Here is a 24,005-nt window from a genome sequence, read left to right as displayed (position 1 = left end):
CACACCTGGATTTGGGGATCCTCTGCCATTTTACTTGCGATCCTCTCCAGTTCTGTCAGGTTGGATGGTGAATGTTGGTGACAGCATTTTAAGGTCTCTCCAGAGATGCTCATTGGGTTTAGGTCAGGGCTCTGGCTGGGCGTCAAGAACGGTCAAGAGTTGTTCTGAAGCTCTTTGTTCTTTTAGCTGTGTGCTTAGGGTCATTGTCCTGTTGAAAGGTGAACCTTCGGCCAGTCGGAGGTCCTGAGCATCTGGAAGAAGTTTTCCTCCAGCATATCTTGTACTTGGCCGCATTCATCCTTCCTTCAATTGCAACCAGTCGTCCTGTCCTGCAGCTGAAAAACCCCCCAACATGATGCTCCACCACATGTTTCACTGTAGAGATTGTATTGGGCAGGTGATGAGCAGTGCCTGGTTTTCACACTACCACTTAGAATTAACACCAAAAGTTCAATCTTGGTCTCTCAGACCAGAGAATCTTATTTCTCATAGTCTGGGAGTCCTTCATGTGTTTTTGGCAAACTATATGCGGGCTTTCATGTATGTTGCACTGAGGAGAGGGTTCGTCGGGCCTCTGCCATAAAGCCCCAACTGGTGGAGGGTGCAATGATAGTTGACTTTGTGGAACTTTCTCCTATCTCCCGACTGCATCTCTGGCTAAAAGCAGAGAGGAAAAGACGACCAGGTTACGTAATGGTGACAAATTTACATGCACATTAAGATTCATTTCATCCTCTTTTAGACCAGCTGTCTGAACTTGGCTCTCAGCCACAGTGATCCTTGGGTTTTCTTTACCTCTCTCACCAAGGCTCTTCTCCACGATTGCTCAGTTTGGCTGGACGGCCAGGTCTAGGAAGAGTTGGGGTCTTCCCAAACTTCTTCCATTTGAGGATTATGGAGGCCACTGTGCTCTTAGGAACCTTGAGTGCTGCAGAAATTCTTGTAACCTTGGCCAGATCTGTGCCTTGCCACAATTCTGTCTCTGAGCTCCTTGGGCAGTTCCTTTGACCTCATGATTCTCATTTGCTCTGACATGCACTGTGAGCTGTAAGGTCTGATATAGACAGGTGTGTGCCTTTCCTAATCAAGTAAAATCAGTTTAATTAAACACAGCTGGACTCCAATAAAGAAGCAGAATCATCTCAAGGAGGATCAGAAGAAATGGACAGCATGTGAGTTAAATATGAATGTCGCTGCAAAGAGTCTGAATACTTATGACCATGTGATATTTCAGTTTTTCTTTTTTAATAAATTTGCAAAAATTTCTACATTTCTGTTTTTTTCTGTTAAGATGGGGTGCTGAGTGTACATTAATGAGAAATAAAATGAACTTTTTTGATTTTGGCAAATGGCTGCAATGACACAGAGTGAAAAATTTCAAGGGTCTGAATACTTTCCGTACCCACTGTATATCACATTTTGTTACAGACCTACAACTTTTCTGTTTACCAATTGTGTTTGCATGCGCTGGAGCATCTCCTCCAGCATGTACGGTACTTCCTAGGGAGTATTCAGTTCCTGCAGCTCTACCGACTCACTCTGAAAGGGTCTGAATCAACCAGTGCAATACAATACACTCCCTCTTTCTAATTCTTCTAGTTTCTCTCTCTCTCTCTCTCTTTTTCTAGCACTTTTTCCCCTTGATCTCATGTTTCTTAAATTCTATTTTCTTACCATATTCCACTGTCTTTCTGCTGAATTTTTCATACCACCAGGACATGGAGAAGACTGGAAGTTTGTCAGCAAGGATGAAAGGAGGTGGAGGCATCGGCATCACAGGAGGAGAGGGGAGAGGGGGTCATACAGCTCGCAGTCGGCCTTATCCACCAGGAATACATCCAGGAGGTACACTAAAGTTGTGTGTGTGTAGTTTGTCCAGTTTTATTTTGTTTGTATTTGTGTTTTTTGTGGGGTTTTTTTTGTTTTCTTGCATGTTTCTGTCAGCTCACCTTTCTTTCTCTTCTTTAATTTTTGCTGCATTTTTCATTTCCAGCCCATCTTTTGTCCCAGCATCCATCCTTCTCCCTAACTCTTTCTTTCCTGCCGCTTCGCATCAATAATTCATCTTGCTCTAGTTGGCCCTAAATGGCTTTAGTCTCAGGGTGATAAATAGTTTTGCCCTTTTTCTCCCTGGAGTGCCAGAAAAATTACTCAGTTTTGAATTTTTCAGGGTAATATATGATTCACCTCTTAGGGAAACAAACAGGCATCTGAAATTAAAAATACAAAAACGTAAAAAGTACGTGAACTATTGCAGTGCAACATTGTTACAAAAAAGGGGAGTTCTTAAAAAAATGACAAAAGATGACAAAAGCAAGCAATATAAAGTAATTAATATTGCCATTATGGTATTTCCTTTTTGTTTGCTCAGTGACACTGAACAGGTCTGAAGTTTAAAAGTTCAGGTGCACAGTTCACCAGCTTGAATCTGTTGTTTAGAGGCAGTAATGAGCAGTCTGGCCTCATAGATAATGCATAGACAGCATTCACTGGCCACAGGTGACTTCTCTTTAACCTCTATGGGCATCTGTCGCTACCGTTCTTTCTCCTGCTACACAGACTTTTGTTAATTTCAAATACTTCTGCAGTCATGTGGTTCCTGCTAATTTTGTCACTGCTGCTTTGTGTGTTTGTCTCTTTGTGGCTGAACAAGAGTGTTACAGGTAAATTTAAATCTAGCAGTCACATATTTAGAGCTTTTCAGATATCTGGAACTGTTTATCTCACTGTTTTTTACAGGTAAACTCTTGTTTATTTCCCTTCTTTCTTTGGATTCACTACAACTTTTAGAAATATGGAGTGAGCGTTTTGAAGTCTCTGAATGTACAGGTGTAAAGATTTCTATTCTTCATCATATTACAAACAGTATCTTCTAACTTAATTGGTTTCTGATGTTCCGTAGAGAAAGCGACAAAAACAGTGATGACAGAAAAATAGGTATGAAGGAAATAGCAATGGACAGTCTTTGCAATTTTTAATAGGAATATTTTAGAGATAGAATGGATTTATATAAAAGCACATAAACCAGCTCCACCTGCAGTAGCTGCAACAATAACATGCTGCTGACACTGATAATTCAGTGTGTTATTATAATGGTGGCATGTGTGTGTGTGTGTATATATATATATATATATATATATATATCTCAGAGGATGAAACTAGAACTTAGTTAATACTTTGACTTAATTTAGCATTATTTATGTACTTTTACTTAAATAAGTTTTTTTTGCAGGACCTTTACTTGTATTTTTACATTGCCTCAGTGGTAACTTTTCTTAAAGAATCTCAATCTGCTTTTTCACCACTGCACAACTACATGCTTTAGTCAACAGTGGGGGGCGTTACCACCACCAGAGTGAGAATGTGTGAGTGAATGAATAATGGGTCCATTGTGAAGCGCTTTGAGTGGCCAAAAAGCGCTATATAAATCTAATCCATTATCATCATTATTATTAACGTTCACACAATGACAATACTAACTTTCTGACATTACACAGGTACAGTGTTTTCATTGTTCATAATCTTAAGCCAATATTTGCTTTGCAAGTCTTTTAAACAAATTATAATTGTGGCTTTATATTGATGAAAGTCAGAGTATCACCAAAGTTGTTACAGTCCATCCAATGAAGACATGTCACAAATATCACATTGTCAACAACATTGTAGCTCTAGGAAAGTCAGTGACTCAGAACTGTCTATACTAATTTAAAAGTTTGGGTCACCCAGACAATTTCATGTTTTCCGTAAAAACTCACACTTTCATTCATGTGCTAACATAATTGCACAAGGGTTTTCTAATCATCAATCAATCATCAACACATTAGCTAACACAATGAAGCATTAGAACTCAGGAGTGATGGTTGCTGGAATATTCATCTGTACCCTATTCCATTAAAAATCAGCCATTTCCAGCTAGAATGGTGATTTACCACATTAACAATGCCTAGACTGTATTTCTGATTAATTTAATGTTATTTTAATTGAAAAATGCTTTTCTTTCAAAAATAAGGACATTTCGAAGTGACCCCAAACTTTTGAATGGCACTGTATATCTGCAGAAAAATTCATGGCAATCCAATAATAGTTGTAGAGGAAATTTAGTGCAATAATCTACATTCTTTAGACCATGGGCGTCAAGCATACGGTCCACGGGCCGAAACTGGCCCACCCGAGTGTCCATTCCAGCCCACAGGATGACTTTGCAAAGTGCAAAATTTCCAGAGGAGACATTAACTGCAAATTGTACATTTGTAAAGCTAAATTCAAAATAATTTCTAGATGAACTCTAATTTTCGGTTCCAGATACCTGTATCTAAATGTTTTGTGCCTTTGTAGATACACTGTGATCTGTCCATTGTAATACACAAAGATGTGTAAATGATAAAGTGAGGCATAATATTGTTGAAACTGCAGTTGTTTTTCTTACAAAATTTCCAGTTATTCATAATGTTCTGTAATTACATAGATCATTAAATGTGAATATTTTCAGAAATGTACTTTTTTTGCACTAAAACAAAGGGGAAAAAATGGAAGTTATCATTACATATAGGTTGTTATAAGATTTTACTGGTTTGGCCCATTTGAGATCAAAGTGGACTGTACACTCCCTGACAAAAGTCTTGTCGCTTCTCTTAAGTTGTAGGAAAAACATAACAACTGGACTTGTAGTTGATCAATTGGAATCAGAAATGGCTCATATGAATGACAAAGCCCTCTAGATTATATTTATTATGCCAAAATTAAGTTTTATATTATTCATTGAGTTTTATCATTTAATTAGGACAGAAAGGTCAGATTTGCTTGGACAAAAGTCTTGTCGAATACAAAAATAATGTTGAAATTATACATATACTTTATTCTGAATACACAAATATGCTATAAAAAACAGAACATTAAGCCATGGTGTCTTGCAAAAAAGAATTAATATTGTGTATGACTTCCAGAGCTTGGAGGACCGCATCCATATGTCTCATATGACTCAGATAACTTATTGATAAAGTCATCTTAAATGGCAAAGAAAACAGTCTTGCAGGGCTCCCAGAGTGCATCAACATTCTTCAGTTTCATCTTCCAAGCCTTCTCCTTCATTTTACCCCAGACATGCTCAATAATGTTCATGTCTGGTGACTGAGCTGGCCAATCCTGGAGCTCCTGGACCTTCTTTGCTTTCAGGAACTTTGATGTGGAGGCTGAAGTATGAGAAGGAACGCCATTCTGCATCAGAATTTGCCCTCTCTTATAGTTTGGGATGTAATGGGCAGCAAGAATTTCTTGATACTTCAGGCTGCTGATGTTTCCATCCACTCTGTAGAGCTCTCGTACATCCCATACCGGATGTAACCCCAAACCATGATTTTTCTTTCACCAAACTTGACTGTTTTCTTGGTGAATCTTGGGTCAGTGCAGCTTCTGCAGGATTTGCTTTGATTGGGATGCAGTTCAATGGATGATTCATCAGAAAAATCAACCTTCTGCCACTTTTCATTGTCCATCATTCCTGCAAGTGTGCTGTGGATTCCTGCTGTGGACCTTGACAAATGCAACACAATTTTCTGTTGTCTTCTGTTTAATGCTCGTTTCTATGCACTAATTTGACTATGGAGAACACCGCGTGAGAGAATTTGACAAACTGTTCTTGTAGATACAGGGATTTCTGGCGACCAGTCCACATGTAACTCTGTTGCAGTTGAAAAAGGGCTGGCCCTGGACTGTCGAAGCAACAAATGCTCTTCTCCAACAGGTGTCTGCCTGACCTGGGCTTGTCATAAACATCACCAGTTTCTTCAGAACTTTCTTATCCTCTCTACTTGACATTTGGATACATTAAAGCTCTATCACAGCAGCAGACTTGGTCTTCAGGGTCTTGATGATCAGCACTTTGGTCTGTGGTTGGATCTTTGGCATGCTGTCGGGGTCAGGTTGGGCTTCATATGAAGGTCTTGTGTCTTGGGTTTCTTTTTATACACACCTGGGAATGTGTCAGTATTTGTCACAGGTGAGCTTCTAGTCTGTGATTGGTTGAATCATTTAAAGACATGACAAGACTTTTGTCCTTGCAAAAACAGATGCTATGGGCTTTACTAAGACGTGAACATCAGGACACTTTATGACGGGTTCAATTTGCACCCAGTTATTAATGTGAAAGCCCTTGACATTAAAGTGAACCATTTTTTGTGAGAACTGATTGATTAGAAATAAAGTTATGCCATTTAAGGTTACTGTATCCTTATGCGACAAGACTTTTGTCAGGGACTGTATGTGGCCCTTGACACCCCTGCCTTCGACAAAAATGCCTCCTAGAGATGAGAAGGCATCTCTCTTGAAAGATGACCAAGAAGCCTCTTCAGTTTAAAATTAATGACCTGAGATCTCTTTTTTACCCCGAGCTGTGTAACATAAAACACTGATCAACATTACCTAGAAAATGAATAGGCATACAAGCAAGTGATCACTAACAGATGATTAACTTATAAATGACCATTGAAGAGCTCACATTTCATTTTACTTTCACAGACCAAAATGGTAGACAAAGCTAAAAAAAGGCATTCCCAGGCTAATAGTGTGCACTCAGCATATGATAGCAGCTCTTGAACCAGTGTTTGTGATAATTTCTTTTTAACATATTATTGAAATATCCATCTGGTGTAAAATGTAGAAAGTGTCCCAGTGACTGTTTGGGACACGCAGTGCCTATCAAGTCCATTTAAAATTGAAATTGAGCCCTCACTAATCCTTACCCTGCTGCTCCTCAAGCTGTGCCGGTGCTCCCAGTAGCAGGAGGGATGATGCCCCCCGTCCCTGCCATGCCAATCCCCTCCCACCACCACCACCATGAACAGCATCAACAGCAGCAACAATACCACCAATACAACCGGCCCCAGCAGCCCCACCAGCAGCAGACTCACTCCACCCATGTAGCTCCCACTCCGTTACCCTCTCACTCCCCTGCTGCTGCCCCACACTGCCCCTGGTGCTGCTAGAGATGCTGATGTAGCGTCCCATGTCACTGGTGGAACTGGTGTCCCCAGTCTGCCAGCGATGCCCTCGCTCCCAGCCACCACTGTGGTTCCAGGCTTACCTGTGATGGCAGGTGTACCAGGTACAATGAAACAGTGTGCAGTAGGTTTTCAAGCATGTGTGGCCTGAAGTGTGTGGGCATGATGGACTAACAGTATATTCAGTTTGCTGGATGCAAAGTTCCAGTGTGGGGTTTAATAGAAAAGGAGGGGTCTGCTGTTTTAGGTGTTGTGTCTTCCAGAGGATTGTGTGTACTTTTATTTTTTTCTTGCAACTAAATCTTACATCACCTTTATCGCATTCCAGGGATTGGAGCAGGCGGCACTGACCCAGCAGCAACAGGCCATCATCAACCAGCAAGCTTCATCTGGTGTGACCACAATCCTTTTTCTGAACATTTCCAATGTTAATGCTGCCGTTACTTAAATTACATGAAAATATAATAGTCTTAAAATACTTTGTTTGGGCCATCAAATGTTGGAAATGGTGATTAAGCTGAATTTTGGTTGATGTTGATTCTTGTTACCAACTTAGCAGCACTGAGTTTCATGATAAAGGAATAGTTCAACAATTTGAAGAATAAAAAGGAGGAGTTTTATCAAGTGTATTCACTTTTAAACTGCACAATTTCCTGCCACTTGAAAGGAAGCCCTCACATCTGAAGTTTGTGAATAAGCAAGATTCCACTCAGCAAAGTCCTTTTGGTCTGTTTATATTGACTTATCAATAGCTGAAGCAGCATACAGCAGCAGCAGCAATAGCAGCAGGTGAAAAACCTTAGAATAGAAAGAAATACCAGTGTACAAATATTAAAATTCAAATCACATTTAACCTTAAGAAATATTCCATACAAACATTAAAAATAGAAACAATTTGAAACCCAAGCAATAACCCTCCCCAAATAAATAGAAAGCTTGGGAAAAGGCCAAATGCAGAGCCGCTTAAATGTAAAAAATTAGTACCCCACAGGCAAATAACAAAAGTTATCAAAAACCACAAGTTACCCACTTACATAGAAAAGCACAGGTAAATTTACTCCCCCCCCAATGAAATACACAGTCATCCATGAAAGATAAACCATTCACTAAGCAATCATTCAAACAATTTAAACAATCCACACCAAACCCCACCAACCCTTAGTCTTCGGCAATCTGGAGCTCGCATTGTGTTCAAACAAACTTTGAGATGGCAATATTATGTTGAAATAGACATCTACCAGCGCTCAATTAAAATCAGTCTCTTACCAGCAGTCCTTCAGAGTTTATTTACGAGTTTGTGCAGCGTGAGCTTTTGTGAAGATCCCAACTTTGAAGTTGTTTCCCTTGTATTTCGGCGTTCACAGCTCTGAGTATGTTTCAAGAAGAAAGGCATGCGCAAATCACCTGTTCAGCTGTGCTCCAGTAATTTGGAACACGCTCCACCTGGGAGGAGAACCGGCTGCAGTACCGCATTCTACCAGCAGAGGGCAGCAATGTGATTGCAGCCGACGCAACAGAGTTAGATGACAAAAATCAATACCATTTTTGTGTTTCTAATAGCAAATGCTGTATGAAGCTAGAGCCAGTAGCTTAGCACAAATTGTTGGAAAAATCTTAGCAAAATTTATCTACATTACATAAATAGATAATTTAATCAATAATCAATACATCTTATTTGTGTAATCTATGAAAAACTAAACTGTAAAAATGTATTTTACTGTATTTATGGGCTGAAATATTTCTTGTCCAGGAGGTGTAACCTCCAGCAATCTCTGCTGGTTGCCTGGCAACTAGTGCTGACCAATAAATAGTGTTTTTACCACCATGACAATATGAACATAGACAACAAACACATCACAGAAAATTGCCTGAAAAGCAATTAGTATGAAAACTGGTTTATTTCCACATGCCATGCAAATATTCAGCCTATCAGATGGATGTATTCACACCATTTGGTCAATCAGATGCAGCCCCAGCAAACAGCCAGCTCTCCTCAGTTTAGTTAGTATCAATTTGGTGGTAAGAGAAGAACAAGGAAAATGTTAGGGGATCTGATGTTGAGTTTAGAAGAAAATATTATAGAGCAGGGGAAATTAAACCCTTATTCTTACAGCTATAATGTCTTATCATAATTTATGTTCTCCTTAGCTGGTTGGACTTTCAAGTGCAGCATGTTTAATTAAGCCATGTTAGAAATAATTAATTTCTTCTTTAATCAATGGGCAGAAGCTGTTGAGTGTTATTATAGCAGTGTGTCTGTTAAAACAGAAAGACATAAGAACAGAATAGCTAATGCACTTCATATTTGTTTACTTACTGAAAGTCGTATTACAATACTGAGCAATGCAATCCCACTCTGCAGATTTTTCTCATATTGTGCAGGCCTACCGGTATTATAATAATCAGCACATATTTTCCAGAATGGCAAACCATTCAGTTAACATCATATAAAGGAAGTGAAAACTGACATTAGACAAAGTGACATTTTGTCTTTAAATCTACATTTATTGATTCGAACAACCAGTGTAAAGTAAAACCAGATTTTGAAGGATGACTATGAGGAATGAAAGGATAGAATATACAATAGCATAATGGTAAACTGTTGTTACCATATGAGGGAGTTAGAAGCAGAGTAATCTGACATCCAACCTGAGTTTTACACACTATGATTTTATGTAATTTCTGTAATATTTTATGGTCTAGATTTTAGTGGCAAACTGGTGTAACCCACAACCTAAATATAGTGTTACAGTGGCGCTTTGAATATTAGACCACTCCTGAAAACACAAAATTTTAAACCCATTTTTGTCAAAAACGATAGACAATGGGTTAGACCACACTGCTTCCAAACCCTTCATATATTGTATGTACATATACATATATGTGTGTGTTTCTGTGTTGCAGGCCCAGCAGATGACCATGCAGGCCATTGCAATCCAGCAGCAGATGTTATCATCTTTCCCTCCTGTTGCTCCAGCCCCTCAGTCACCCCCCTCACATCATCACACACACTCAGCACAACGCTCACACACACCCAGTCCTGTGAGTAAACACACACATACACCAGGCCGTTGCCAGCATGTGTACAAATTTGAAATATGATCTTGCAGCTGTGCTGTTTCTCTGCAGACTAAAGATAGCGAGGAGTCATCACACAGGTCCGGCTCTGCTTCTATTCACCGCCAAGCAAGTAGGTTTTAGAGTTATTTTGTGGTGTAAATGTCATGAATACAGAAGATTCAAGACGCTCCAGTCATTTAAGAATGAGTGGTACTCTGCGATTTGAGGTTGAAAAGCCAACTGCATCTCGTAGAAAGTGTGGAATAAGACTATGAGTAAGTGAATACTGTTTTAAAAGATGGAGAACCCAGTCATGAACCGCAACTTTCCTGGTTGCAGTGTGCTTAATGTAGCCTGACAGAAAGTTATATTCCAGGTCCAACACGTGGCCCCCCTTCTGAGGATGTGATCCGATCCAGTGTGAGTAACACTGAGCGGATTGAGCCCAGCCACGACATTAAAGACATCATCAAACAGCATCAACCTGCTGCAGGCACCACATCCTCTTCTGGATCTCCCACACAAAAGTGAATAGACACAAAGAGAAAAAACACATGGTTACTTCAGATAACTATCACATTCTTTGTGATATTTTATTTGTGTGTGTGTGTGTGTGTGTGTGCGCGCGCGCGTGCGTGTGCATGCGTGTGTGTGTGTGTGTGTGTGTGTGTGGTGTGTGTGTGTGTGTGTGTGTGTGTGTGTGTGTGTGTGTGTGTGTGTGTGTGTGTGTGTGTGTGTTTGTAGGAGAAGTGACGGAAAGATGTTTGCAAAGAAGCCAGATCCTCATGATGAAGCTATGGAGATCCTTAAAGATCAGATGGCAAACCCACCACAACCGGTATCCCAACTCAGCACCTAAAACACACACACACAAGTTAAAGTTGTATCTGACCTTTTTTTCATGCCTCAGACTCAGAGAAAGCCTCAGTCATCCCAACTTAAAGAAGATGGAGGAGTAAAGGTTACCAAGACAACCAAGTCTCGTGCTGCAGGGCTAACCAGCTCCAACATAAGCCCTGCCCCTCCCCCAGGTGAATTCTATAATTCTATATCAGTAAACTCCAGAATATATTGAAAATCAGTGCATTCATCGTACACAGGTGAACATTTATGGAAAGAACAGAATTATGAAAATGACAATCCTTATGAATGTTTGTGTTCCAGTCTCTAGAGATTTGCCAGTCGAGGAGGAGATCATTCAGACTCAACTGCACAGCAGAACCAGCGATGAATATTACACTTATTCCAATGTTCCATGGAAACTCTACATGAGGAAAGAGGTATGTTTCAACTCAATATTCAAATCAGTTCAATAACATTACAATAAATGTCATTAAAAGGCCAAAAGGTCATGTGCCATCTTATTTTATAACTTATTACTTAAATAGATTAAGTATTTTCTTGATTATCTGTTTATAGGTTTTCTATCCCAAAGAAACCTTCAACAATCCACTGGTCCTGGACTTGATCTTCAGACAGGTTGAAATTCAGTTTTGTGTACATTTGTATTTTTCTCCATTTGTTTTGTCGGTTTTGATGGTACTCAAGTTAACTAATAACTTTTTCATTTTATATCTAAATAAATCTGTTTTTCATTATAGCAGAGGCTTTATGGTAATCATATTACTGCCACTATTTACCTACTAATAGTTAGAATGGACATCATTTATTGACACATAAATGCTAAAAATAGAGCTTTTCATCTAGAAATTAGCATTGTGTTTACTGGAAAATAATATAGGAATATTCTGTCAAGTACCAATAAGCAGCCTTTAAGCCTTTAGCAGATTTATATTCCATGAGATATGTGTCTTTTGCAGGTTGTACATGACACCTTCTCTGAGGCTTGTGTCCGTATCACCCAGGAGGAGAGACAGAAGATGAAAGCTCTGTTTGGTATGAATAAACTGACATGTATCTCTGTACGGACATTACTCAGTGGTACAACAGCTCCTAGAGCACACACAGTATCTTAATTTTCATTTATGCAAAAGTCTCAATTTCTTTTCCATTGTGTTTTGGAAAGTGGAGAACAAAGTGGATCAAATTTCAGAAACACATGATGAAAACATAAAGAAGAAAGTGGTGTCCATGGCCAGAGACTCATGGGAGATTTACTTCTCCCGCCTCTTCCCAGCCTCGGTGAGTTACTGTGTTTTTCTTTTCATATGTCTGTCCTGAATCTAACTGCAGTTACAGTATATCCACTCTCATACCTACTTTGGTAACAAGTTTTTTTAACCTTGTTAACATGACCACATGTTGTTTTTTTATATTATGGAAGACACATCATATAAGGAATAAGTAGTCAACTCTGTGGATGAACATTTCCATGGTAAAACTTGAGTCTACCATTGATAGTATCATCAAAATAATGCCAATAGCTAGGGTTTCATACATGTCAAATCTAAAGAACTAATCCTGTCAGCTTGCAGGGTGGGGATTTCTGTGTTGTCATACAAACCAATTTTTGGTCCCAACATGTATGCCTGAAGTAGTCCAATATCACAACTTGCCATTGTATAGAGCAGAGCAGTTTTAAGACCTTCTTTCTGTGATTTCTGTGTTAGAAGATTGTCTATCATCCACTCTTTTATAATTCATTATTGAAAGAACTGTACTTGAAGTAGCCACTGCCAGACTTTGAAGGTGCTTTGATTTGTATATGCTTTACTTTGATGGTACTCAAATACAGTAGGGAGTTCAAAAATACTCCAGAAATCCTGTGCTATATCCACCATCTGTTTTCTGTCCCATCTGTAACCAGCTGCTCTGTGCTGTAAATAAAAAAAAGGGTGAAATCACAGTTTTTCAGTAACATCCACTGGAGACAAGGGCTTTTCTGTGTTCGATATGAGGGTGCAATGTGTCATCTACCTATTGTGGTATGAATACGGCCATCTCTGCATTTGCAGCGCACTTACAGTCACCTGTCATACAGAAGCCATGAATCGGCCTCTGCAGGGTTTGAGTTTTAGATGAGCTGGTGTGCTACAGCTGGAGAATGGTAGATGAAGATAGAGGCAGAGACTTCTAAGATCTGCACATGTAACTTTAATGTAGAAGTATGCGGTTTAGGGGTTTAACTAATTACTAGAGAAGGACTTTAAACTTATTAATCCAATGCAATCTTGTTTCTTATCCTGGACTGTATGAGTTTCAGTGGATATTTTAATGCTCCTATCCTCATTTGTTATCATGCTGTGTGTTTTTCAGGGCAGTGTGGGGACAGGAGTGCAGGTGTTGTCTGTGTCTCATAAAGGTATTAAACTGCTGAAGATGGTGAAGAGTAGCTCTACAGCTTCAGACTACTTCAGAGTGTTGAGGCCTTACAGGTGAGCCTCATAGAAAAACATGAATCCAAATGTTATCTAACTAATGTTGAGATACATTCTCTTGCTTTTTTAAAATAAATAAATTGCTAAACACAAAATGAAATACGGAGTGCCTCAAGGCTCAATTTTAGGTCCCATTCTTTTTAACTTATACATGCTCCCACTTGGAGATGTCATCAGGAGACACGGAATCAGTTTTCACAGTTACGCTGATGACACTCAACTTTACATTGCCGTGTCTTCCGATGACACAGGGCCAGTCGATGCCCTTTTTAACTGTATTTTAGACATCAAATCTTGGATGGCAGAGAATTTCTTGCAGCTCAACCAGGACAAGACTGAGGTTTTAGTTATCGGCCCTGAGGCCAAGAGAGAGAAACTTTTATTAAAACTGTCTTCGCTATCTTTTAAACCTGCTGGTTCTGTAAAAAATCTGGGTGTCATTTTTGACTCTGAGCTTAATTTTATACCTCATCTTAAACAAGTAACTAAAACAGGTTTTTACCATTTAAAGAATATAGCCAGAGTCTGCCCATTTCTCTCTCTAGCAAACACAGAGATGTTAATGCATGCTTTTATTTCTAGTAGAATGGACTACTGTAATGCCCTGCTTTCTGGTCTTCCCAAAAAAACTATTTCTCACCTCCAATTATTGCAGAACTCAGCTGCACGAGTCCTGACAAAGACCAGAAAGCGGGACCACATTACACCAGTTTTAAAATCACTGCATTGGCTCCCTGTGTGCTTCAGGGTATACTTTAAAATTATTTTAACAGTTTTTAAATGTATTAATGGTCTTGGGCCTTCATATTTATCTGATCTACTTTTACCTTATGAACCCTCACGGACCCTCAGGTCCTCTGGCACTGGCCTTTTGATAATTTCCAAGGTGAATACAGTGACACATGGCGAGGCAGCTTTTCAACATTATGGCCCTCGCCTGTGGAACAGCCTGCCAGAGGACCTGAGGGCTGTAGAGAACGTAGAGACTTTTAAATGCAGGCTCAAGACTCACCTTTTTAAACTGGCTTTTACATAATGCTTTTATTTTATCTTAATGCCTTGATTTATACTGTTTATTCCCTGGTTTTGCTTTTATTTCTATATTTATTTTATTATTTTGTATACTATATTATTATTTCACTATTTTAGTATTTATTTTACTATCTATTTTACCATTTATTTTACTATTTATTTACTATTTTACTATTCTTTATCTTTTAGTAGCTATTTTATTCTTCAATTTTTAGTTTTTACGTGTTATTTTTAACACGCCTATTTTAGATTCCAGTGTTTCCTCAGTGGGGAGCCGTCTGCATCTGGGGCTTTGGCAGGGCCAGGGCCAAGTGGCCCTGGAGCTAGGTGGCCTGTTGGCCCTGATGGGGCCTGCTGCTGCCCCGGGTGCAGGCGACTCTCATTGATGGTGTTTCCTCTTTCTGGTGCTTCTGCTCTCAGCCAATACACACTATTATTTCTTTTACAATAGCGTGCGTGTGCGTGTGTGTCTGACTGTCTGCGTGTGTATGTCTGTGTGTTCTTAGGAAGTATGCTGTGGGGCAGGGTTTGGGAGGGATGTGGGCCATTGTCTTTTTATTGTTTTTATTGTTTGTTTTTAAATTGTTAAGCACTTTGTGCTACTTTTGTATGAAAAGTGCTATACAAATAAACTCTGATTGATTGATTGATTGATTGAAACAAAAAAAAGGTATTACTCTTGACATTGTTTAACATTTAGGGTACCGGTTTTCTTGGGCAAATGCCTGATTGCTTTGAACTGTGACTCTAAGCTGACTTCCTGGTTTGGCATATCATTTCCTGTGCAGCTACTCGGACATCCTGTTTGTGTCTATTCCATCTAAGAACATGCTGGAGTTCAACCTGACCAATGAGAAGCTGATCCTGTTCTCTGCCAAGGCCCCGCAGGTCAAACATATGATCGACTACTTCCTCACAGAGCTCAAGAAGGTCAGAGAGGTTTTAGCAGTGTGTTTGTGTGAGTGAGTGGGAGGATATCTGCTGGTCAGACTGGAAAAGTCTCATAAAATCAGAATGCACCGGTAGTTGTTTATCACCATTATGTGGATTTTCTGTATGTCCACAGCTATAAGTTTTCTTTTGAGTCTCCAGTGATTATGAAATTTTAGATGTTTCAAACTCTATATCAGGTTATAATGCAAGTATTTGCTCAAATGTTAAAACTTCAGGAACAATCTGATTGTTCAAATTATATTATATTACCAAGATGTTTTGTCAGACTTGTGCTGGGGTGTCCTTTCAGTGTTTTACAATGTATTTCCACAGCTTAAACTGTGTTAAGTATGGACTTTTGACATTTTTATGTGTATATTTTTTAACTTAAAGGTAGGAGATTTAGGGATGCACAGTGGACTAGTGGTTAGCACTATCACCTTGCAGCAAGAAAATCCCGGGGTGGGCCTGGGATCTTTCTGCATGGAGTTTGCATGTTCTCCCTGTGCATGCGTGGGTTTTCTCCGGGCACTCTGGCTTCCTCCCACAGTCCAAAAATATGCTGAGGTTAATTGGTTACTCTAAATTGTCCATAGGTGTGAATGTGAGTGTGATTGTTTGTCTGTATATGTAGCCCTGTGACAGACTGGCGACCTGTCCAGGGTGTCCCCTGCCTTCGCCCGAGTCGCTGGGATAGGCTCCAGCACCCCCCGCGACCCTAGTGAGGATAAAGCGGTGTATAGAGAATGGATGGATGGTAGGAGATTTATATAGACTTTTAATTATTTCATGCAATTTTTAAGGCTTTCTCTGTCAAAACACAGTAAGTTACTTTTTCTTTCATTCAACTTAAAGTTACAAACAAAGAAACATTTGCAAACCTTTGAAATCAACATGCAGACTGTTTTTTTGGCTCACATCTTTTCTGGCTCTCTGTCAGTCAGTGTGCACAGTGGATGTTAATGTCAGCATTTCCTGTGCTTGTCAGGACTCAGAGTATGTGGTGGCGGTGAGGAATTACATCACAGAGGACAGAACTCTGCTCAACTTCCACAAAGGGGACATCATCAAAGTGCAGCACATGGATGGACTGGAAGCCAGTGAGACACAAGCACAATCAGACAAGCACAAGGAGTTATATGTGCCTACTGCTTCCATGTAAGAGTGTCTCTGCTTCTTTGTGCTTCATGCAATCACTGTGTGTGTGTGTGTGTGTGTGTGTGTGTGTGTGTGTGTGTGTGTGTGTGTGTGTGCGTGCGTGCGTGCGTGCGTGCGTGCGTGCGTGTGCGTGCACATGTGTTTTCAGGCAGACGTTATGGCTGCATTGTTAGGAAGAAGGTTGTGCTTCTGGAGGAGCTAAAGAGAGACACTCCGGAGTTTGGTGGGTGTCACATGACTGTTTCTCCGCTGTGTGTGTTTTGCTACTTTATTCTAGTAGTTGCTGTTTCTGCTTTTGTTAAAATGATCTTTTATTTCAATGATTTTACTGAGAATTTGTTGATAATTTACTGCTCTTCTTCTACTTGCACATGTTGCCCTGCTGTTTACAGGACTCATTTTCTCATTCACTGTGTATTTTTATATTTAGCACTTGACACTTTAGGGTGCATTTTTCACTTTAATACATGTTTAATCATGGTATATTTTACAGGTTATTGTACATTTTGTAGCATTGTGTATTTTTTTAGTTGTTATTTATTTGTATTATGACTGTCACTTTATTCTTTCCACTTGCTACTGTAACAACAGAATTTCGCATTGGGGATTGATAATGTATTTCTATTCTATTCTATTCTATTCTATGGATTGTACAAAAACCAAAAAAATCAAAGAATCAGCTTGATTTTGCTCTGTGTTTTGCATGTGGCATTTTTGATTTAAGGTGTTATATTAGATTCATTTTAGTGTTTGCATAGGAACCTCTGAGTGATCGTGCATCTCCTGGTGTTTATGTGTGTGTGTGTGTGTGTGTGTGTGTATATAGGCTGGCGGTTCGGGGCCGTGTATGGAAAGTCAGGGGTGTTTCCCAGCGAGTACGTTCGTCCTGTGGCTGCTCCAGACTTCCTGGTTCTGCCTGCTGATCGCCTGGAGCCTCGAGACCGGCAGGGACGGGTTGCTGCCTCAGCAGCTGTTGCCGTAGCGATGGGCTCAGCTGCAGCTGCTCATGAGCTCGACCTCTCCACTGAGGTGCAGTCTGGGATTCTGTTTACTTATATTACAGCTGCATTTTTATAAACTACTGTCCAAAAAGGGCACATAACGTTTACCTTCCACTCAAATGCAAAAAGTTCTAAAAGTTCAAGGTGAGTTCAGCTGTGCTTAGTACCCCCACATTATGGTTTATACAGCATACATTGGAAAGCTTTGGTTTGGACAGATTGAAATATTTTGTAGATAATTAAATCATTGGTGCTCCTCTGTTGCTTAAATCTTTATGCTGTGGGTGGGTGTCTGTGTGCATCAGGTAGTAAATGAGATGTATGGGGACAGCCTGAGCGTTGAAATGAACGATCCGCCTCTGCTCAGCAGCCAGTACCAAATGTCTGAGTTTTCCAAGAAGTACTTCAGGGAAGCACAGAAGAACAGGAGGTCAGACACAAAATAATACAAAAAATAAAAACCCTGAAAAATTCAAATTGCTTCCCAATGTGACTAATAAATGTAGGTGCTTTGACACAAGTTGAGCTGACCAAAACTGACTGTGTTTCCCGACAGTGATCAGAAAGCCAAAAAGGGGAAGGAGGGCAGGGACCCTGTTGACATGGTCAAATTCTCCAAGGTAACAACTGAGTTTGTCTGAGCGCTACACAAGAACTTCTTCTTTATACTCATATATACATGTTTCCTAATTTGCCTACTATTTTTCGCTTTTGTATACTGTTGCACCATGTTTTTGTCATGCTTTCTTAAATACTCAAGATCTAAAAACTTGAGATCTAATTGAAGTATTTTTTCCTGATTGTGTGTTTGTGTCTCTAGGCTCCAATCCAGGAGTCTCTGATTGACTTCTCAGACAGCAGGATGAACAGAGTGGCTGCTGACATCTTCTTAGGTGAGACCAGAATATGAAAAAGAGGGGCTGAATATAGATAGGAAGTTGAAGAGGAAAGTAGTGAACTAGTCAAGCTACACATGTTTTATACTTCTAGTTGTCACTTGTAGCATCAAGTCTAGATCTGCCATTTCTTTATTTTTTCAAATCAGCTAATGTTCAGTTCTGAAACTCTCCATTTAAACTAAAACTACATCTAAAGGCACTGATTGTTTTTTCTTTTGTTTGTTTCCAGCTGTAATGAAGTTTATGGGAGATTTCCCACTGAAAGGCCTAACTGAACAGGACCTTGTCACCTCTATTTTGAGGGTACACAGATATGACCAAAATGTCCTCAGTAATCACAAATCAAACACTTATATTTGTCTGCATTCTTATAAAAAAATTCTGTGAATGCACTGATGTGTGGTTGTGTATCATAAATCCAGCTAAGTGGCGAACACGGCCTGATGAAAGATGAAGCCTACTGCCAAGTGATGAAGCAAGTGACTGCCAATACCAGCTCCAAACAGTAAGACTTCTAATCCTGACCAGTACTTTGAACTTCAACAGTAGCATCATGGAGAGGCTTTAAGTTGTAGTTGTGTGTATATTTTGTGCAGGGACAGTTGTCAGAGAGGATGGAGGCTGATGTACATCCTCACAGCTTTCCATCGCTGCTCTGATGTCATGAAGCCATTTCTACTAAAGTTTCTGCAGGATACCAGTGACAGTCCTGGGCAGCAGTATCAAGGTCCAAAAAGACATCCAGACAACCTGTGAACTCAAATCACACTCAAAATTCCATCATTAGCAGTCTAACGATGTTCTTAGTTATCGTTGCTGCTGCATTTACAGGTATCGCCAAGGCATGTGAGCAGAATCTGAGGAGGACATTTCAATATGGTGGCCGTGTGCAGTATCCCAACAGCATGGAGCTGAAAGCTATGCTGGTTAGTTTCTAATTTAGCCATGTAGTGTTTTTAAATGGCTTATATAAAGTGACTTGTTTAAAGTGCTAAATAAGGCACCAGACCAAACACAAGGGAGATTATATACTACCATGAGTAATATTTGTTGCATGAATGAATAATAGCTAAATGTATACTGCTGAAAATGTTAGGATAATAGAAAACAATGTTGAGTCATGCTCCCTTTGAATAACTTGTCACATTGCAAGATTATAGCCACTAAAAACATCTTACTCTGCAGCATTGCCTACTGAGAAAAGTAGCTTTTTAGCGAACTATAGCCAAAAATTGTTACCAAAAATTTACTTCCCTTTCCACACGTGATTGTTATATTGTGCAGAGGGCAGGTAATCTACATTTACATTTTACATTTTTTTTTTACAATTGATTTACCTTTGAACCTGCCTCTTTGCATGACTAATTTGCTCATTTTGGTCTTCTAGTATGTTGTTGTAAAGTGCTCTACAAATACATTTTTATTTGATAATTTATAGCCGTAAATTACCAAATCAAATCAAATCGTAATCTGTCACTCTGCAGGCTAATAACAGGAGAAACAGACCATTTGTAAGCGACTATGTTTTATTAAAAGAAAGCATCGCATCAGGAGGGTTTCACTGATATTATAACAAAGCCAAACAAGAGTTTCTTTTTTAAATTTGTTTTATGCAATGTAGCTGCTGTGAAAAAGTTTTATTATTTGAAGTTCAAGCAAGTATGTAAAAATCAAGGGTAACTGACCGGTGGAACCCATGGAGCTTTTTTTTCTGCCAATGACAGCAAACTTGATAAGCCTATACAGTAGCAGAGATAGCTTCCTTTATGAAGACAGTAAAACCAGGCTTGTATAGTCTACTGTGCATGATGTTTAACATGCTAATAAATCACTTAACAAGTATGCAACTACCTGCCAGAGAGTAAGAGACAAACAGAAACAGAATGACTTTGGGGAAATACAATCAAATCTGAGCAGTAATATATTAGTTAATTGCAAAAGTAACTCATTACCTGATTACTTGAATTGTAAAACTAACACTTTCTTACCAACAATGTAATCTATTTACTTTGTCACCTATTCTATGGTGGTGATAAATATCAATTGGGGTTATGTTATTTTTAATACACTGTCCAACAATATATCTAAAACTGATTTATTGTAGTAGCTATAATGAGATGCTGGCATGGCTTATGCGAAAAAATGCCACATTTTGTCATCTGACATTTTATCACCAATTATATTCCCATTCTCTGTAGTTTGTATAACAGGTAGAATAGGAATATTTTGAAAAGGATGTGTTTCATGGTTCATAAATGTGATGAATTATCTTACACTATTTCAGCTACAGTGATATTGTTGTTGTCTTTCTACTTGAAGCATCTGTTCATGTTCAAATGTCTTTAGCAGCTGCTCTCACTAACAGGTGCACCCTGTGTTCTGTTCACTGGTGTTAAGAACCCAAGCGTAGACTCACATAAACACACATAACAGATTGGCCTTTGTGTGCAGGCTGGGCGGAGCTCCAAGAGGCAGCTGTTCCTGCTCCCAGGTGGGATTGAGCGGCATTTGAAAATCAAGACCTGCTCTGTAAGTGGCAGACACATCCAGGAAAATTAAATTATCATTTCTGAATTAAAGTATAAAATCCTTTTACACTAGGCAATAAAAGAGAGATATAGATTAAGTTCTATGTATAAAACACAGATGCTGAGTTTGTGGTTCATGATTGCAGCATTGTTTATCGTGAATTAACTTAAATTATAGGTTGCTTTGGATGTGATTGAGGAGCTATGCCAAGAAATGGAACTGCACAGGTTGGAGGCGTTGGATGAATATGCTGTCTTTTTGGTCACACACAGAGGTAACAGTTGCAGCTGAGTTTTGAAATACAGATACTTCTGACATGCTTTTACTGCTAAATGAAATATTGGAGGGTTTTTAAGGTCTGAAACCATGGACCTGCCTACAGGCAAAGTTTTAAAAAAAAAAAAGGTTCCCCTTTCACCACCATCACTGCTACTTCTTCAGTTGTGCTGAAACCCTGGATGTCTGTGGGATCATAATTATGTTATCTGACCTCTTAGGCACTTAACACCTGAGCTAAATTTTCCGAATATTGCTGTTGGAAATATCTTGTGTCACGGTCTCAGGAGGCGGACCCGAACAGAAAGCCACACTACCAAGGCCGGTGGAACTGAGGAGGAGTTTTATTGTAAGGGAGTGAATAGTGGCTCGGTGGGGGAAACCAGGGTGCAGGAGCAGGGAGCGGCTGATGCAGTGGGGGGCTTGGCCAGGTGGGTCTGGAGGCTCCAGGAGGCGACAAGCAGCAGGCTTGCTGCTGTGGGTCTCCGGGTGGTTGGGAGGGAAGCAGGTCAGGGGGTCCAGGCAGGAACGGGGGGGGGTCCAGTGAGGGGGAAACCGGTGACGAATGGGTTGGGGTAGGCGGACAAGGGTTTTGGGTGGCGGAGATCCCGGACAGCTGGGTCTGGGTGAAGGCAGGAAAGAAACAAAGTTAAAAAGGTGACAACAACTCAGCAAACTTTCAGGAGGCTAGAGAGCAAACTGACTGTGGAGTCTTGTTTAACAATCTGGCAGGGAGTGGAAGGATGAGCCGGTTCTTATTGCTGAGGTGGTAATCAATGAGATGTCCCTCAGCTGTCCGGGAGCCGTAGAGGTGGTTGATTGCCTGAGTGGAGTCAGCTGGGAAGCTGAACTCCACTCAGGTGCCGAGCTGTAGAGGGAGAGACAGGGCAGAGGAGCGGATGGGAGACAGCGAGACAGACAGGGGTAGAGGAGCGGATGGGAGACCGAGGAGACAGAGGGAGAGACAGGGGCAGAGGAGCGGACGGGAGACCGAAGAGACAGAGGGACCGAAACCAAGGGACAGAGAGAGAGGGGAGCCTGAGTGGGAGAGGAGCAGGAGAAGGAGAAAGGAGCAGATGGGAAAGGGGGTATTTGGGGATGTCAGGTGGGAAGGACGGGGGTGAGGAGGGAGCCCTGACATCTTGAGTATATAAAATACTGACAAAATGGTCGTCCAAGGGCATTTATTAGTTTATGACCTCCCACAACTACTGTATCTTTGAATAATCTTTTAAACCAGATTACATATTAAAGGTTTTCTATATGATCGCCTTTTGACACCTTATGTCGAATTGTCTTTACTTCCATTCTCTAAGCTTCCCCTTGTTTGGAGCCTCTCTTTGGAAGTCCACCTCTCACTTTGAAAACTTCTGAGATATATCAATACACTGTACATAAATAGATAATAACTGAATTGCTTGTCTCCGTAGGTCAGAATGTGCGTCCCTTGAACAAGCGTGAGTACATCCTGGACATTGCTACAGAAGCAGAGCCGGTGGACGCCAACTACAGTCTTTGGTTTAGAAGAGTCATATGGAGTTTGGCTCTCAAGCTTGACAATGAGCTCTATGTCACCATGCACTACAACCAGGTACCCAGCTACGGTTTCAAAAGCTGATATCCAATTTCACAGAGTTGCCAATTCTGACAGAGTTCTGGCAGCTTCCGAAATGTTGAATCTTATTCTTGCTGTGTACCTGAACTTATAGCAAACAGTGAAACACTCCAAAGTAAACAAAGAAGACAGAAAAAATTGCACTATGTGTCTTTTTTCAAGGTGTTGCCAGACTACCTGAAAGCTTTGCTAAGTGTGGTTCCTCAGGGTAAGGCCAGCGAACAGCATCTACAGCAGCTCGCCAGGCTGGCTGCCCTACAGCACCGTGCCAAGGACACCATCTACCTGCCCACCATGTAAATATACTGCAGGTTTTGTTTCTAATTCCACACATTAGGTAGCAGTTTCAGTGTCACATTTCTACAAAACTCAACCAAAACATGAGCTCACACATGCATCTATATACATACATGCACATTCACTGCCTGTCCAAAAGAAATTTCCATTTGGATTTAACTAAGCAAATAGGTAAGAGCCTTCCATTGGGTAATTGCTGTAGTGATGAATATGTTTCAGCTGGCAACAACTTATTAAATCCAAGCTGATGCAGTGAGTAGCTTCTCATTCCTTCAACAACCATGTCGGAAGATATATCCTGTGGTCATGGAAAGAATGTTAATCTGTCTCAGGTCAAATTATTGGCCTGCATCAAGCAAAGAAAACAACTGAGGAGATTTCTGAAACTAATAAAATCGTGTTAAGATCCATCCATCCATTCTCTATACACCGCTTTATCCTCACGAGGGTCGCGGGGGGTGCTGGAGCCTATCCCAGCTGACTCGGGCGAAGGCAGGGGACACCCTGGACAGGTCGCCAATCTGTCGCAGGGCTACATATACAGACAAACAATCACACTCACATTCACACCTGCAGGCAATTTAGAATAATCAATTAACCTCAGCATATTTTTGGACTGTGGGAGGAAGCCGGAGTGCCCGGAGAAAACCCACGCATGCAAAGGGAGAACATGCAAACTCCATGCAGAAAGATCCCAGGCCCACCCTGGGATTTGAAGGAAGAAGAAGAAATGAGATCAGAACAACATGTGCATTTCCACATGCGCAATGCAAAGGGAACAAAAGGAACTGGGACAAAACAGCTGTGTTGCTATAAGAAAACCACTGATCACTGAGGCTAAATGGAAAAAAATGACTGCAATTTGCTGCGCA

General features: G+C 40.3%; 1 protein-coding gene across 1 annotated transcript in view; it reads left to right on the top strand.

Annotated features, from left to right (window-relative positions):
* Positions 1–24,005, top strand: part of myo15aa (myosin XVAa) — an 85,947-nt gene that overhangs the window by 57,564 nt on the left and 4,378 nt on the right. Inside the window, 25 exon segments of the mRNA XM_051941517.1 lie at positions 9,775–10,037; positions 10,125–10,185; positions 10,432–10,582; positions 10,800–10,893; positions 10,966–11,086; positions 11,220–11,335; positions 11,475–11,534; positions 11,876–11,951; positions 12,082–12,197; positions 13,272–13,390; positions 15,214–15,355; positions 16,347–16,458; positions 16,665–16,739; positions 17,343–17,545; positions 17,823–17,947; positions 18,074–18,137; positions 18,338–18,410; positions 18,646–18,719; positions 18,839–18,921; positions 19,013–19,143; positions 19,248–19,342; positions 20,868–20,945; positions 21,123–21,219; positions 22,652–22,812; positions 22,999–23,132. Of these exon segments, the coding sequence (XP_051797477.1) occupies positions 9,775–10,037; positions 10,125–10,185; positions 10,432–10,582; positions 10,800–10,893; positions 10,966–11,086; positions 11,220–11,335; positions 11,475–11,534; positions 11,876–11,951; positions 12,082–12,197; positions 13,272–13,390; positions 15,214–15,355; positions 16,347–16,458; positions 16,665–16,739; positions 17,343–17,545; positions 17,823–17,947; positions 18,074–18,137; positions 18,338–18,410; positions 18,646–18,719; positions 18,839–18,921; positions 19,013–19,143; positions 19,248–19,342; positions 20,868–20,945; positions 21,123–21,219; positions 22,652–22,812; positions 22,999–23,132 (2,824 nt within the window).

This window comes from Acanthochromis polyacanthus, chromosome 21 (assembly GCF_021347895.1).
Source record: "Acanthochromis polyacanthus isolate Apoly-LR-REF ecotype Palm Island chromosome 21, KAUST_Apoly_ChrSc, whole genome shotgun sequence".
Lineage (NCBI taxonomy): Eukaryota > Metazoa > Chordata > Actinopteri > Pomacentridae > Acanthochromis > Acanthochromis polyacanthus.
The sequence above is the reverse complement of the archived record's forward strand: the minus strand, read 5'-3'. Positions and strand labels throughout refer to the sequence as shown.